The sequence below is a fragment of the Lissotriton helveticus genome, chromosome 7 (genome assembly GCF_964261635.1).
Source record: "Lissotriton helveticus chromosome 7, aLisHel1.1, whole genome shotgun sequence".
Taxonomy (NCBI): domain Eukaryota; kingdom Metazoa; phylum Chordata; class Amphibia; order Caudata; family Salamandridae; genus Lissotriton; species Lissotriton helveticus.
Window position 1 is genome coordinate 1,834,428,371 of NC_136068.1, and position 15,722 is coordinate 1,834,444,092.

Here is a 15,722-nt window from a genome sequence, read left to right on the forward strand (position 1 = left end):
GGCAAGGGAGTTACACGCCAAAGATAGCCCCTGCTCTCTCCCTTGGTAGCGAGCAGTCAGGTTTATGACGGAGGCAATGTGTAAAGCGTTTGCGCACGCACCCAGCAACAACATCCCAGGCACACCACAAAAAGGAACTCCGCACAAGGTTATATCAAAAATAGCCTTTCAATTCTCATAACACATTAGAATAGCACTCCCATAATATGCATGGTGCCACCTGGCACTAGGTCATATCTACAAGGTATTATGTACACCTGGCAGGGCCCACTGGACCACTGTCAGAACCAACACAAAGCGAACTTAGTAAAAGTAAAACATATAAACGTAGAACCAGTAAAAACTGGTAACCACTGTCCTCAGCATCAGCCTGTAACATAAGCCTCATTATGCACAGTATCACATTAGGCGCAAATTACATTCTGCGCCAACCTCACCAGCATAAACACATTATGCAATCATCTCATAAGTTTAAACAAACCCTACCCTCCTAAGGTTTAGTCACATTAGGGGCATAAATCACAGTGGAGGATAACCTCCTAAGCATAAACCATATTATGCAAATAACCTCATACCTAAACCACAGTTAGAGGCATGGTGAGTAAATCATACTACACGAATCACATTTCCTAGCACCACATACATCACATTAGGGCCTGGTGCCCTATAAACCCAACAGTCCCCCTGGCCAACTGATCTTTTCTCAGGGGCTCAAATGCCCTATGTCCCAAAGTCAGGGCATGATGCCTAGGCAGCGGAGGCCAAGGGTGCGCACTGTGCAAACCTAAACGTAGCTGCTGCCCACTACTTGCTGGGCAGCTGGGAAACTCACTGGCACCTCAGTGCCCCTGGTCCCTCTCAGGGACTCTCTCGCAATTGTGCCCAATTTGTTGCAGCTGCCCATGCTGGCGCAGCTATGGCACTTCTCCCAAAGGGGGGGGGGGCACCTCTGTGCCCTCTGGACCCCCCTAGTGGCATTAAATCACATGCCTCCATCATTGGGGCGGCCCGCTCTCTTGCGGGACCGCCCAGGCACCGACAATGCGCCTCGATATGCCCCAAGTCGCTGGGGCCCTCTGGGGCTCTTTTATTCTTGGCCATAAACTGCCCCCAAGCATTGGAGTGGCCCGCTGCCAGACGGGGCCGCTTGGGACTGTGGCACGATGCTGTGCCTCGATGCACACCACCCATAGAGCCCTCACTCACAGGCTCCCTCTTGGAGGCATCTCTCCGGCGACCTCCTGTCTCGCCCAGGCACTGGAGCAGCTTCTCTCTGGCTGCACGGGGAACCTCTCCGGACTTCACTGCTCTTCACCCCGGCCCCCTCCTGGGACCCGGGACTTCTCTTTTCTGCGCTGCAGGACCGGCAGTACTTCTCTCGCTGGGCGGGGCTTCCCTTTCACTCTTGCAAACCCTGCCATTGGCGGCCTCTGCCGCCTCTTTCTCCGGTCCACTCCTGGGACCTGGGACTTTGCCGCGGTGCTTGGGGAGGCGGGGTAGGTTCCCGTCCTCCCTTTTGCCTGTACTTCTTCTGCTCCCACCGCCGGCCCCGCCCAGAAGCAGGCAAACTTTGCTAGGCTTCCGGGTCGGTGGCCATTATTCGCTTGGGCAGCGGCGGTGAAACGCGGGGTGGGCTCCCGCTTTCTCAGCAACACAAGGCGGACAAAGAGGGTAGGCTCCCTCCAAATGTCAAGATATAAAGCTGGGTGACCTCCCGCTAGCCGCCAAGGAAACTAGTCGGCAGAGACGTGGGTGGGCTCCCGCCAACAACACAAAGTGGGCGAATCCCTACTCTGGGGATTCCCGCCAACACGGCTGCTGCCATGCGCCGCAAAGCCCACGCTTTCCATCAGCTGGACTGTCCAAAAGATAGCGCTCCCAGGTGCTAGATGAAGCAAAAATCCTGGGGCAAAGAGCACAAGTCCTTAGGCTTGAAAGAAACGAGGCAAAAGGTCCCAGGGGTACAGCTGGGCACAGGGAGGACAGCACACAGGACCCTCCAGCAGGGAGGCAGCCCCAGGGCGGTTCCTCCTGGGCCCCAGCACCAGCACCAAATACAGCACACTGAACAGGAACACCTTTGTGGGGTCACAGCCACTATATTTATATCAGAAAATACCTTTGTGTCACAGCACAGGGCTTGAGGATACCAGTCAGAACTGGTTTAGGGGGGCTTTGGAGCACTGTGTTTTGCCCAGCCCTTCTCCCCTTTGTCAGGTGGGGGCTCAGTGAACAGACACACCACGGGGGGAGTGAGCATTGTACAGCCTGGGCACAGTCCTATTCAGAGTCAGGGGATTACCCCTCCAACCACTCTTCCTCCAGGTGTCCTATTCAGCTCAGCTGACTCACCCCACCCCTCCTGGAGCCACCCACACCTCTCAGCTCCTGTCAATCACAAGCCAGACATGCTGTTCACATCAGACAGGCAGACACACAGCACACAGAAATGGCAACTTCTAAAAGTGGCATTTCTCCACCAGTCACCATAAACCTGTGCACACCATTGCGCAGCATTTATCCTCACGAGTTCATATATACTAAACTCGCCCCTGCTGCTCCCCTCATACCAGGAATTACCACGGACACACTCATTCCCATTGCATTCTTATGGTAGAGCAGGCCAATCTCACCACACATACACAGAGAGTGCACGCACTTTACACTGGACCGCAGTGCTAAAGTGCTCAGAGGCCTAAAATCACCAACACCAGGTTACAGAAAAAGGCTAGGAGAATGCAAAAAGTTTCAGGGTGAACCTACCAAAAGGGCCAAATCCAACACTAGGGAAGTCATGTAGATGTTGAACAGTTAGGCCTGATGGACGAGCCTTGAGGGACACCGCAGATGTGTCCTTGGGTTCTGATGTGAAATGTGGTAGGCAGATTCTCAGGGTTCTTCTAGTGTGGAAGGAGGCAGTGCAATTGAGGGTGTTTCCTTGAATTCTGATGTGATTGAGCGTCATGATAAGTATGTGATGGGATGTGGTGTTGAATACTGCTGAGAGGTTGAGGAGGATCAGGGCCACCATTTTCCCCGGTCAAGGAGTGTTCTAATGTCATATGTGGCAGCAATTAGGACAGGTGAGTGCTGTGGTTGGTGCGGAATCCAGATTGGGAGGTGTCCAGCAGAGTGTTGATCTTTATGTGTTCTGAGAGATGGCAGTTGATGGCATTTTTGAGGACCTTGACGGTAAAGGGGAGCAGTTAAATGGGATAGTACTTCTTGAGTTTGCTGGGGTCAGTAGAAGGTTTCTTGAGAAGGGCGTGTTTCCAGACTTCAGTGAAGGTTGCTGTGGTTATCAATTGTGTTGAAAATGGTGGTGAGCTTGCTGCCGATCGTCTTGCACCTGAGGTTAAAGATGGGTTTGGTGGGGACAGGGGTCTGTGGGAGCTCCTTGAGTGGACATATGTAAATACGTTGTTTCGCTCTTGCCTGTCACAAAGAGGTCCCTATACCACACTGTAGTTAAAAAATTCAGCTAGAGGTAACTCTTCATGAGAGTGTATGTGTTGCTTGGGTTCTTTCGCCGTTGTGTACATTTACTATTGAATAGGGAATGTCTTGCTGTGAGGATAGCTAGCAACAATTGCTTCATCCTTCCAGGATCAACCGCTTGAGCATTGCCACATGTCCCAGTTCATCAGTAAGGGGTACTTTTAGTGTTCAGTGGAGCTCTGAAGACTCACTTTGCTGAGCTCTTGGTTTCCCTGTCCTCTTCTGTAGTGGAAGGACGCTTGGATTCCCACTAGTGGAACCTCAACTAGATCTACCCGTGGAAACCCTTGGCTCGGTGGCCTGTCTGCCACAGGGATGCTGAGTAAAAAGTTTGGGTAGGGAAATGTAAAAAATGTGTCTGATATTTATGGGCTTACCTTCAGTGAGAGGCGGGTGGGCACGTGTTGGAAGAAATTCCAATTATTTTTGAGATTTTTTTGTAAACAGACTTTATAGGCATTTTTCATGTATATGATACAAACACTTGTAGAAATAGTGAAACGTGGTGTCAATCTAAATATTGATGAGGATGGGCAACACTCTGACAGCCATATGATACAATCAATAGTTTTGTTATATTTGCTATCAAAAAAGCCATGTACATGGTAACAGGTCATAAAACCAACTCCTATCACAGAAGCAAATAATGTGAGTGAGTCCCACAAAGCCAAGGACATGTTGTAGGGAGAATGGGGGAAGGAATAGAAAAGATCAAACCAACTGAAAGCCCAACCCCATGAACAGGGGTATTATGCCACCGGTATATAGTTAATGATACGAACTCAGGGTCCTAAAGTTGGCGGGAGCATAGTGCAGGGAAGAGGGCCAGGGGTAGTCGACGAGGGGTCTCCTCGCACGCGCTGGGAGGCAAAATGCGGTAGATATGGTCTTATTGATGTCATTCAAGAGAGAGAAGGGTTCTGCCCTTACTCGCTGAGGCTGCATCTGGGATAAGAAGTAGGTAACCCTGTCTTCCTGACGGTGGGGTGTCTCGCAGTATCTGATCCCAATCTAAAGCATGGTCTGGGTTGCATCATCCCCTTGGTACCCCAAGGTTCATCACAACACTCTCACATTCTGATCATCTAGCCAGTTTCCGTCGCCATCCCAGTAGAGAGGGAGTTGCAGGGGATTTCCGAGACATTGAGATATGCCTGCTAGGTCTGCAAACCTGGGGGTTAATATTCTTGTACAGGGTCTGGAAAACAACCAAACAGCCGGGAACTTATCGAGAAGTATTGACATGGGCCGTCACAGTTTCCCAATATGGAGTGAGAATCGGACAATACCGTACAATATTGTAAAAGTCCTGTTGTGTAGTCACCACCTCAGACAGGCTGCCTTGGAATATTCTGTTGAGTCATTTAGGGGTCAGGTATACCCTGTGTAGGTAATAATACTGAATTAATTTAAAGCCAGCGTTACAGGAAGTACGTGCGGCATAGTAGAGTACATTGGCCCAGTCACTATCTGCCAGGTCTCGTCCCAGGTCCATAGCCCAGCTAGTCCGCAAGGGAGAAAGATTGTGCATTGTGTGGGAAAGTAGAGAACTATAAAGGAGTGTGACTGACTGTCTTGCGCCGTCATGATCGTTATAGTCCTTAGACCATTGCGTTTGGAGAGTTTCTGTCCCTCCACTCCCTGAGTTTACCTGATAGTCACAGCAACTGCACTTCATAGTAAAAACTAATGTTGGAGAACATCAAACTCAGATATCAAGTCCTGGAAGTCCTGCAAATGGCCACTTAGGAACCTGTCGCCAATGGTCGCTATTCCCCTTCGCTCCAAGACGTGTAATCCTGACCATTCACTAGTCTTTGGGAGAAGCAACAGCATCAATAGGGGCAAGATTGTATTATAGGGGAGCGTCATCTTGGTGCTGTGTAGCGCTCTGTCCCACGCAAACTGGAGGGCTCATAACACTGGCTCTCTGTATGCGCTCACCAATGGGGCTGCGGAGTAAGGAGAATGGTTGCCAGACTGGACCCCGTGGTAGGCAAATCACAGTCCTTGGGTGCCGTTACCCCAGAGACTAACGCACCAGAGCACTGCCTATTTGAATTGTGCAGCAAGGTAATGGAGCTCCATATCAGGCACTGCAAGACCTCCTTCATCTCTGGAAGGCGGACCTTAACCAGAGCAAAACAGTGGCACCCAACACCCCAGATAAGCCAGGTAAGCTGGCCATTCATTTCAGTGAAGAGGGATCTGGTGAGGTGGACTGCCAGTCATGAAATAGTAGAGTCGTCGAGGGAGGAATATCATTTTTGACAGGGCAATCTGTCCCATCAGAGAAGGGGCAAGTCTGACCCAGAATTGTATGGAACATCGTAGGGCAGAGGGTGTTGCCCTTCTGTTGCCATCAATCAACTCGGCCTTAGTGTGGTACACCTTGATCTTGAGACAGTGAAATGTGACTGGTTCTCAGCAGAGAGTTGTCCCACTTTAGGGCAGGAGAACCCTTGCAAGTGGGATGTTTAATGGAAAAACATTTGATTTGTCCGAATTGACCGGCAGGCCTGAATGATGTTCAAACTCTGCTAATGCCGCGCTGGCTCCTTCAACTTCTGCACACTCACCCCTAGTGTAAAGAAAGAGGTCATCTGCGTGCGGGGAAAAATATAAGGGCTTGTCACCAACCTGCAAGCCTTAGAAGTGGTGCTGATGAGTGGTGTGAGGGCAAGTAGCTCCATTGTCATGACAAAAAGCAAGGGTGAGGGGGGCAGCATTGTTGAGAGCCCCGCGCGATTGTATAATTCGGTGAGATTGTGGAGCCAGACTTTACTTGCACAACTGGGCTTGTGTAAAGATGACGTGTCCAGCTGAGGAAACCACCGCCCACTCCCATACGCATCATTGTGGCGTATAGGTAATTCCAGCACAGGGAATTGAAGGTCTTTTCGATGTCTATGGCTATAATAAGGACTTTTAGATTTCACTTGGGCAGCGTGCTTAACCTGCACTAGTTGTCGGATATTGTTCGCAGTACTCCAAGTGGCGTGAATCTTGATTGATATTTTTGAAGAAGGCCTTGTACATGGGGGAGCAGCCGATTAACTAATATTTTACTCTATATCTCATAATCGACGTTGAGGATAGACAGGATCCTGTGGAAGTTGAACAGTTCTCCCGGCTTATCCTGCTTAAACAGGGAGACCAGGAGCCTCATGAAGCATCAGTGGGAATGATCTATCTGTGTTAAACAGCTCAGTCTATACAGGGGCAAAGATATCAATATACGCAGAGTAAAATTCTAATGGCTGCCTGTCAGTGCCTGGAGGTCTTCCTTCGGGCCAGGGCTTTAACGGCCCGGCCCCCCTTATCGCCTGGACAAGGATCTCCCCTCCCAGTAAAACCTCATCCACAACAGCTGTTCTGTGTGGCTCTGCCACCACGATATAGTCATGCATATGCTGGGGGTATGTCTCTCACTGTCGGGCATAAAACTGTGTATAATATTTCACTACACACACCTGTTGCTTTCAGACTGGGTATGCACAGGGCTTTAAGTGGGGAAAAACTGGGGGTGCTCTAAAAGGGGCGGGGCAACCCCCAAAGGGGCGTGTCCTATCTAAGTATGGGCGTGGTCTAAATAAAGATAACTAGTGTAGCAGTACCCCCTGCTCTGACAAGCCGTCAGATCTAGGACTCTCAGAGAGAGTCCCCCCCCCCGTCTTGTGTGGCAGCCCAGGCTGAGACAGCTTCCTGGGCACACACAGCCGCACCCGAGTACTTCACAGGTCTTTAAAAGACCATTTGCATGTTAATGATTCTTTGACGTTTTTTCACCCCCTCTTAGAGCTCCTGCATCTTCACACCTCCTACTACTGTGCCCACGGGCGTTTTGTTCAACAGTGCAAACGCTCCCTCCTCCCCTTCATCGCCCCGTGGGTATGCAGTGGGTGCTTGTCACAAGGACACTGAATAGGCCCCTCTGTGGCTTTAATACTGGTGGTAAACACACCGAGAGGCTTGTGGTGTTCCAAACAACTGGGCGCTACTGCAGGCCAGCGTCGCAGCGCACAAAATCAGCCTGCTGTTCTCACACTTGCAAAATAGGGCTGTCACATCCTCGTTATGATACGGTCACATAAAATTTCCTTCTGCAAACACGTTTGTAATATTTCACGTCTAACTTTTGTTTGACTGGAATTTTACAAGCAAGTTTCCCATGATCAGAAGTAAAGAAGAGATATCAAAATGTAGGCAGTTTCTCACACAAAGTGGTTTAAGCTGCTAAATGATCCCACTCGAGTTACCATTGATCGACACAATGGTGCGATGAAAGCACACTACCAAGGAGTTGTGGGCACTCTGGTTAGGCCTCGGATCGAGCTGGTGTGGGGATGCCAGGGGTACTGGAAGCGCATTAGCTTGATTTGATTAAGTACGTGCGTAACAATAGTCCAAGAGAAAAAAAAAAGAAAACGGACTACCTCTGCGAGGCCCGAAAATAGAGCCCGATAGCGACCCGTTTTGAGGCCCCCTAAAAATAACTGCCGGTGCTCAGTCCCGGCCCACTTAAAGCCCTGGGTATTCACCATACTGCTATTGGATGTGCGTAGTTTGAGGATTTGTGAGGCGCGTTGATAAGGTCTGGCCAACCATGCTAGCAGTCACCCTGTCTTGTCAAGTTCTTCATGTGCTCTGGCGCTGTAGGCCTTATAGACTTAAGCCCGGAGGCATTCAGTTAGTGCCAGGAGTTTTCCATTCCACACGTAGGCGGTCATGGATGGCAGTATTCCCGACAGGAGGCAATTCCAAGGCTGCTAAGAGATGCTTGTATTGCCTAATCTTCCTTTGTACTTGGGCATGAATCCCTAATGTGTTAGCAATACAATGTCCTATACTAACTAGTTTAAATGCCTCCTATCCTGCTAGTGGGGAGTAAACGGAGCCCACATTGTCAGCAAAGTAATGCCAAATAATGTTCCCCTGGCCCTCCCTAAAAACAAGGTCATCTAGAGCCAAACCATTTAGGGCCTGATTACGATCTTGGCGGATGGGATACTCCATCACAAACGTGGCAGATATCACGTCTGCCAAATTACAATCCCATTATAGCCTCTGGAACTTGAAATTTGAAGGACCAGATATTTGTCACGTTTGTGACAGAGTATCCTATCCACCAAGATCGTAATCAGGCCCTTTGACTCTAAGTGGGTATAAGGGGGTCTAGTATTACCCCAGGCGAAAGTCAGAAGTAGAGGGTTGTGATCAGTCGCAGCTGGCTTGACTTGTGGGGGGGGTCACGCGGGGTTTGCGTGGGGGGGTTTAATTTAATAATTAAAAAATATATACTTAAACGTACCTTTCCGCTAGCCTGGTCCTGTGTATTCCTCTACACTCCTGCTCTCAAGGAACAGGAATCAGAAGCAGGCAGCCAGGCTCATTCCCCTTAGCCAATGGCAACGCTGCAAGCAGCGTTGTGATTGGTCGGGACGCCGCTCAGCCAGGCGCCTGTGTGGAGGCCATTTTCTCCATGTAGGCTACATTGGAGCCTGAATGGAGATGGACAGAAAGCGCATGACTGGTTTGGGCAGACCCAGGGGGCCGATCAAACAGTCTTTGCGTACTCAGGAGTGGGCAGGCACAACACTCTTCCCCTGCTCTCAGAGCAGCCCCAAACAACCTACCATAAAATGGTAATAACTTTCAGTTATTACCATTTTATTTTTCTGCTTCTCGCACTGCGAGAAAGCAGCGGGGCGACGCTCCTCCACCCTAATGGAAGAGCCACCCATGGTTGTGATTAGGGTGTGATCTGGCAAGGTATTCTGCCCAGACAGTTCGGGTAGGCGTACAGAGAGGTTATGTAAGCGGGAATGGTAGGAAAAGGAACTGCCCAGTGGTCTATGCGCTCTCCAGGTGTTACTTAGGTTTCAAACTGCTATCCAGGAGCAAAAGATTCCAGCAGCTTTGTTAACGGGGGTGACACGAAGCGAGGGGTGTGACCTACCAAGTGCCACATCTGTTATGCAATTAAAGTCACTCCTCCTGGAAGTGGGAATTGCAGAATTGCATGACCTTAGTAATATGTGGCGCTATGGATGACTGGAACGCTGGCGACCTGTGTTCGCAGCATATATGTTAATGAAAGCATTATAGTCCCATCTAGTTTCCTGCCTAGCACCACAAAGTGTTCATCCAGAGCTATCACCTGCACTTGAGGAAGGGGTTGCGTGAAGCACCCATATTAGCACCCCACCAGCATGGATGAGTAGGGAGTGACATAGATCTTTCCCCTACGCCACCTTTGTAATGTGAAACTTCCTAGCTGCGTGAGGTGAGTCTCCAGACGAGGAACAGTCCTATAATGAAGCATGACACCCAGCCGGATGTGTGAGGGCCCTAAATTCCAACAGGAGGAACCCTCGTTCCCCTGCACTTCATGAACACTCAAAACCGGTTCCCTGACTGGTTCCCCCATTCCCGCAGTTAGGAACGGCATATTTTCTGCATTTATATAAGTTTGGGCAAATATGCTGGACCTGTTCGAAACAGCCCAGAGTCCCTTCTTTGTGATTGGGTCTCCTGGAGTCCCATTAGTTATTGTTAATAGGGCGTATAAAGCCAGAACTCAGCGAAGCGTCTTGCTTGGTTACAGAAGCCGGTGTAAGTGTTTGCCATCTCAATCTTGCAGCAAGCATCATATGGTCAAATAAGATACACCAATTTATTTTAAAGTGCATTTCTTTAACATGCTGATGCGATTCTCCTTAGTGCCTCAGATTATATCACTGTATTGAGAGGTATTTGTTAGAAGTGATAGTTTTAAAACACCAGCTTAAAAACATGCATGCCTTCCCCTGCTCTGGCGACAACACCATTAGTAAACTAAAAAGAAAGTCAGTTGCCATGTAATGTAATGTAAATTGGCATTTGTACCGCGCGACTATCACTCCAAGGAGCATCTTGGCGCCTAGACAGACCAGAGTGGATCTAGAGTCTGGTCCGGCTGCTATCCGTAGTGTGACCAGGGTCCTCATACTAGTGCACGTGCGCAGGTTTCAGGGAGACTAAAAATCCAGGTCTTTAATGCCTTTCTGAACTCCGATTCCTGTTCCATAGCACGGAGATGTGGAGGGAGTTTGTTCCCATGTGTGCCATATATGCGGCCTAGGTTCTTGTTATACATGGAACCGTATTGTAGTCTTTTAAATCAAACACAAGAAATGTTTGTGGTGTCACATAGACAGATAGTTCTTCCTCTCTCCAGTTCTACATCAAGGGTTAATGCTTCCTCTTCATTCAGATTAGAGCTGGGGGGGAGGGGCGTGGGCAGACAGAAGCAACAGGAAAACTCGGCTCGTTTTGGGCTCGAGGTTCTAAGAGGACCTCGAGCTGAGCCAGAGCCAGGCATCTGACTTAAGGCTTAAGTGGCTTCCCTCCCTTTAGTATGTGTGTGTGAATGTGCACATGAATGTGGGCGCCAGCATCTTTGTCTGTGTACCTCACAATGGCTGTAGTAGCACCTGCATTTCAGAAAAGAGAGCTTTGGCAAAACTATAATTTTGTAAGCCATTAATTGCTAGATGACTGGCTACCCAGGTAGGGTGCTAAGTGTGTTGGTACCTGTGTGTATGTCCGTTCCGTCTAGAATTGGAGAGGGTGCTGGACATCAGGACCCTGTCGGCAAAGCTCTTGTGAGCGACTTCTCATTAGTAGAGGTAACGTGTGAGTGCGCGTGTGTGTATGCAACACTGCACCCGAAGTTGCTAGTTGTGGGTCTTTGCTACAGACCAGACCTGTGGTGGAGCGGTCGCTCTGTCTGGTGTGGAGTATCAGGGACTGCTAGTGGTCTGGGAGTAGTGTATCAGTGTGTGTGTAAGGAGAAAACAACATAGAGTTGGGCCTTCTGATGGTAAGAAGTGAATATGAGAGTACCGGCAGAGCAGTGTGCCTAATACGCAGAAATACTAATCACCACTGGGTATGGGCTCCCAAGCAGTAAGGCCAAACCCTGCCTTTACAATAATACGCAGGAATGCATTGTTATAGAGTGATGCAAGTCAGAACTCGGAAGCACTAGAAGGAATGTGTCTTACTTTACTGATTAGTGGGAGTGCCTCAAGTGACAGCTTGAGGCACTCCCACAGGAGAGTGCATGAGAGTGTGTAAGTCTGTGTTTGAGAAAGAAAGAGCTGGGGCTGCTGCAGACCAGTAGGAATGACAGCACTTGTAGGGCTGTGTTAGGGTCCTGCAACTATACTTGAACTTGTGACAATACCTAACCAGTTGCACTGTAATCTGCTTCATGTGTATATGTATGTGGTATGTGTATATTGTGAATCTAGCTGACAGACAGTGGGGTGCTGCGTAGGGTCAATGGGATGGATTCAGCGAGTCACTGGCAGTGTCGTTGGATCCTGAGGGAAGTGGACTGCTACTGTGCCGTGATGTAGTGCTCTAAGAAAAAGCGCGTCTTCAGCTCTTTTCTTAATAGGAGCACAACTGGGCGGGGCCTGATGGACACCATTCCTATGGGTGTCATTATGGATCCTTTGTGCATACAAGGAGAATTGATGTTGCTTTGTTTTTTCTTTGTTGAAGTTCTTTGTTTCCAGTCTTGGCTTTGTGGGTTCCGATAGTCACTCTCTGCGGAATATACGGGTTGGAAAAGTCTCACTATCTTTAGTAACAAGATGTGGGACCAAGCTGTCCTGGTTTTCTAGGAAATATACTATATATATATGCTAAGGTCCCTAGGGTTAGGCGTGAAAAAGTAGGAGGTAGATCCTTTTCCCTCTTGGGCCTGCAAGCTTAGAATAGCTTGCTGGCCGAGTTGCGGTCAGTAATAAGTGAATGGTGTTTAAAAAAACAGCTGAAGACTTGGCTGTTTACTCTTTGATTGTTCCTTCTTTTATTTTGTGCCCTTGCTTGTTCATTACCGCAGGAGTAGCAGTTCACTTTACAAGTGGTGATGGACCCCCCTTTTGTACCGCTTTGGCCGCCATAAGTGTGGCAGGGTATGCTCAGACGTGAGTCCCTTGCTCACTTTGCCACTGGATTCAAGCAAGCCGGGCTGAAGACGGCTGTAATGCCAGAAACCGGTCCTCGGAAGCTTGTTTCCGGTCCAGGGAAGGCATGGCTTGGCAGTTCGGGCTGGACTATTCCCATGAGGCACAGGGTCAGACTGATTTGCATATAGCCATGTCTGAACTGGGGTGGCAGGGTGGGCTAAACACCGGTGATGGATCAAACCCAGATCTTTTGACTGGGTGTGAGTGTTTGATTGGTTCAGATGCTCCGTCCATCACCACCCCCGTTTGTACCACTTTGTTCGCCATAATTTGGCAGGGTATGCTCAGACGTGAGTCCCTTGCTCACTTTGCCACTGGATTCAAGCAAGCCGGGCTGAAGACGGCTGTAATGCCAGAAACCGGTCCTCGGAAGCTTGTTTCCGGTCCAGGGAAGGCATGGCTTGGCAGTTCGGGCTGGACTATTCCCATGAGGCACAGGGTCAGACTGATTTGCATATAGCTATGTCTGAACTGGGGTGGCAGAGTGGGCTAAAGAACGGTGATGGATCAAACCCAGATCTTTTGACTGGGTGTGAGTGTTTGATTGGTTCAGATGCTCCGTCCATCACCACCCCCTTTTGAACCGCTTTGGCCGCCATAAGTGTGGCAGGGTATGCTCAGACGTGAGTCCCTTGCTCACTTTGCCACTGGATTCAAGCAAGCCGGGCTGAAGACGGCTGTAATGCCAGAAACCAGTCCTCGGAAGCTTGTTTCCGGTCCAGGGAAGGCATGGCTTGGCAGTTCGGGCTGGACTGTTCCCATGAGGCACAGGGTCAGACTGATTTGCATATAGCCATGTCTGAACTGGGGTGGCAGAGTGGGCTAAAGAACGGTGATGGATCAAACCCAGATCTTTTGACTGGGTGTGAGTGTTTGATTGGTTCAGATGCTCCGTCCATCACCACCCCCTTTTGTACTGAAATATAGAGTCAACATTCATGTTCAGGAAAGGCTGTTTTTCAGTGTGCCAGCTTGCCAGCACGAGCAGAAGGCAGAGGAAAGACCTCTCTCTGAATTGACTATTTGCAAATAATTTTAATTAACCTGCTCTAGACCTCAATCTTGACCTGTGCAGTGGCCACAACATGATATTGTATGTGACTCCACTTTCTTCAGCTGGAGTGCAGTTCTACCCAAGGCGACTTGCCTCGCTGAAGAGGTTCCTGAAGTGTCAGAAGCATCTTCTACATGAAGTGCTAAGGTAGACCTTCAGGAATACACATCACTGCACCTTGGAGGCACTTTGCACTGCACTACACTCAGTGCCTGTCATAAGTCCGGTCATTCATAGTTGGGTATTAGGACTGTAGTAGAGCTAGAATAATAGAGAAAGGATATGACCACAAAACATTACCAAGGGGGCTTGGGCTTTGTTAGTAAAGCTGGAAGCAGAGCTGTTCAATCAGTGATTTAGATTTGTTATGTATAACTCCAGTTACACTACGGAAAAAGCTATTGTGTTAAAGTTTCTCCGGACAATTTTAAGTCCATAAGGAATAAAGTGGTGGAAGCCAAGCCATCAGTTGTACGGAATGTTTGCTAATAATATTACAAAGGAGTGTTAAAGGATTGTTCAGTCAGAAAGTTTGGTTTATTGTCATTCTTGAAGTAAGTTTGGCAAAGGATGTAGAGTCCATCTAAGAAAATGTGTTGCACTCACTGAAAATAAATTTCATATGATGGAGACACCTTAGCGGTTAACCAAACTGCTAAGCGCTGTGTTAAGTGAAACTGTGCTCTACATTGTAGCTGACCTCATTCCTTTCTTTTTTCAGGTGGCCAACGTATCAAGATCATCTTCATTGGTGGGGTCATAGTTGTTCTGGCGGTCCTGGTAGTGGCATTAATAATTGCTCTTTCAGGTGAGTTTTCAGAATTTATCTTTAGTCCAGGCATTACTAGTGTGATTTTGAGGGTATTTATTACAGCAAATAAATGCTGGTGTTGTGAAGAGAGGAAGAATCTAGGTAAAGTGACACACTGAAGTTTATGCAGCAGGATCTGAAATTTACATTTGCGATTATGTTTATTTTTGCGTACATTGCATCTTTGCCTGTATTTGTAAATTTATTTACTATTCTTTACCATATTCCCAATATCTGTGTCTTTGTATGCATTAGTTTATCAGTCTTTTCCAGTTTAAAAGAATTTAACAACCTAAACGAGGAGCCATGATTAACCCCTTAATTTGCAACCCAAATCTACCCAAACAAAGCTTTGATGTTTTGTGAAAAAGGACAGACATTAGTACCACTTGTCAAAAATCTCTTCCCTAGAGGAAAGCTGAAAATCCTGTGGTAGGCATATATCCGCTTCTCAGAAGATAGCACCTCAAGGGCAGATCATGTTGATTTGACAGAGGAAAGCTAAAACTTCTGAGGACAATCTTTTCAACTTTAAGATTTCTTCTTTGTAAAAGTATATTTTTGTGTTATTGACTCTGAGGCTTTCATCGCCTTTGTCCCTGAAGGTTGCCTCACAGAATCCCTTTAATCAGGAAGATCTGTACACAATGCCACCATTCTGGGGAACTGTCATAGGGAACTGAGAGAAAAGATGAACAAATGCTGCTTCATAACAAGTAAAGCCTTTACGAAGGAAGGCATGCTCGTCTCCAGCCCAATTCGTAAGATTTATGATTGGCCATAATTATTTGGATTAAATGCATATTTCATCTGAGGTGATGTAGTTTGTGAAGTCATAGGCAGTGCATGGCACAAGGTATAGTTAGCTCAGTAAACTATCGTGACTTTCAATTTTTTTCTGTTTTTAAACGTTCGTTTTTGTATTATTATTACAAATGATTATAACGTCGATGTAACCTTTGTTTCAGAGAATATTTTAAATGTAAGCTAAGATTTTATTACTTTACCTAACTATAATGTCACTTTAACCTTTGTTATTTTCAGTGAATTTCTGAGGCCTTTGGCTGTTCTTGGCATGGTATTGGAGGCAGTTCCTGTGGCCAGGCCCCGCTCCCAACCCCCTGCAGGTGCCCAACATCACTTCTGTGCACTATCTATGGCCAAATACCCGCACTGCATGACCTTTGGCCCAACTGCCCTTCACCAGGCAACCGCATGCCGGGCTTGTGCTCAACACCCCGTTCGTGGCTAACCCCTCCATGGACTCCACAAAGCATTTTTCATGTTCATTTTTAAACAAAAATTTGTTTCAAGATACTCCCACTGTACCGTAACA

General features: G+C 48.1%; 1 protein-coding gene across 1 annotated transcript in view; it reads left to right on the top strand.

Moving 5' to 3' along the window:
* The window catches only part of LOC144770826 (C-type lectin domain family 2 member D-like), a 143,932-nt gene that overhangs the window by 10,272 nt on the left and 117,938 nt on the right, over positions 1 to 15,722 (top strand). Inside the window, exon 2 of the mRNA XM_078655600.1 lies at positions 14,297 to 14,383. Coding sequence (XP_078511726.1) covers positions 14,297 to 14,383 — 87 coding nt within the window. The remainder of the gene's footprint in view (positions 1 to 14,296; positions 14,384 to 15,722) is intronic.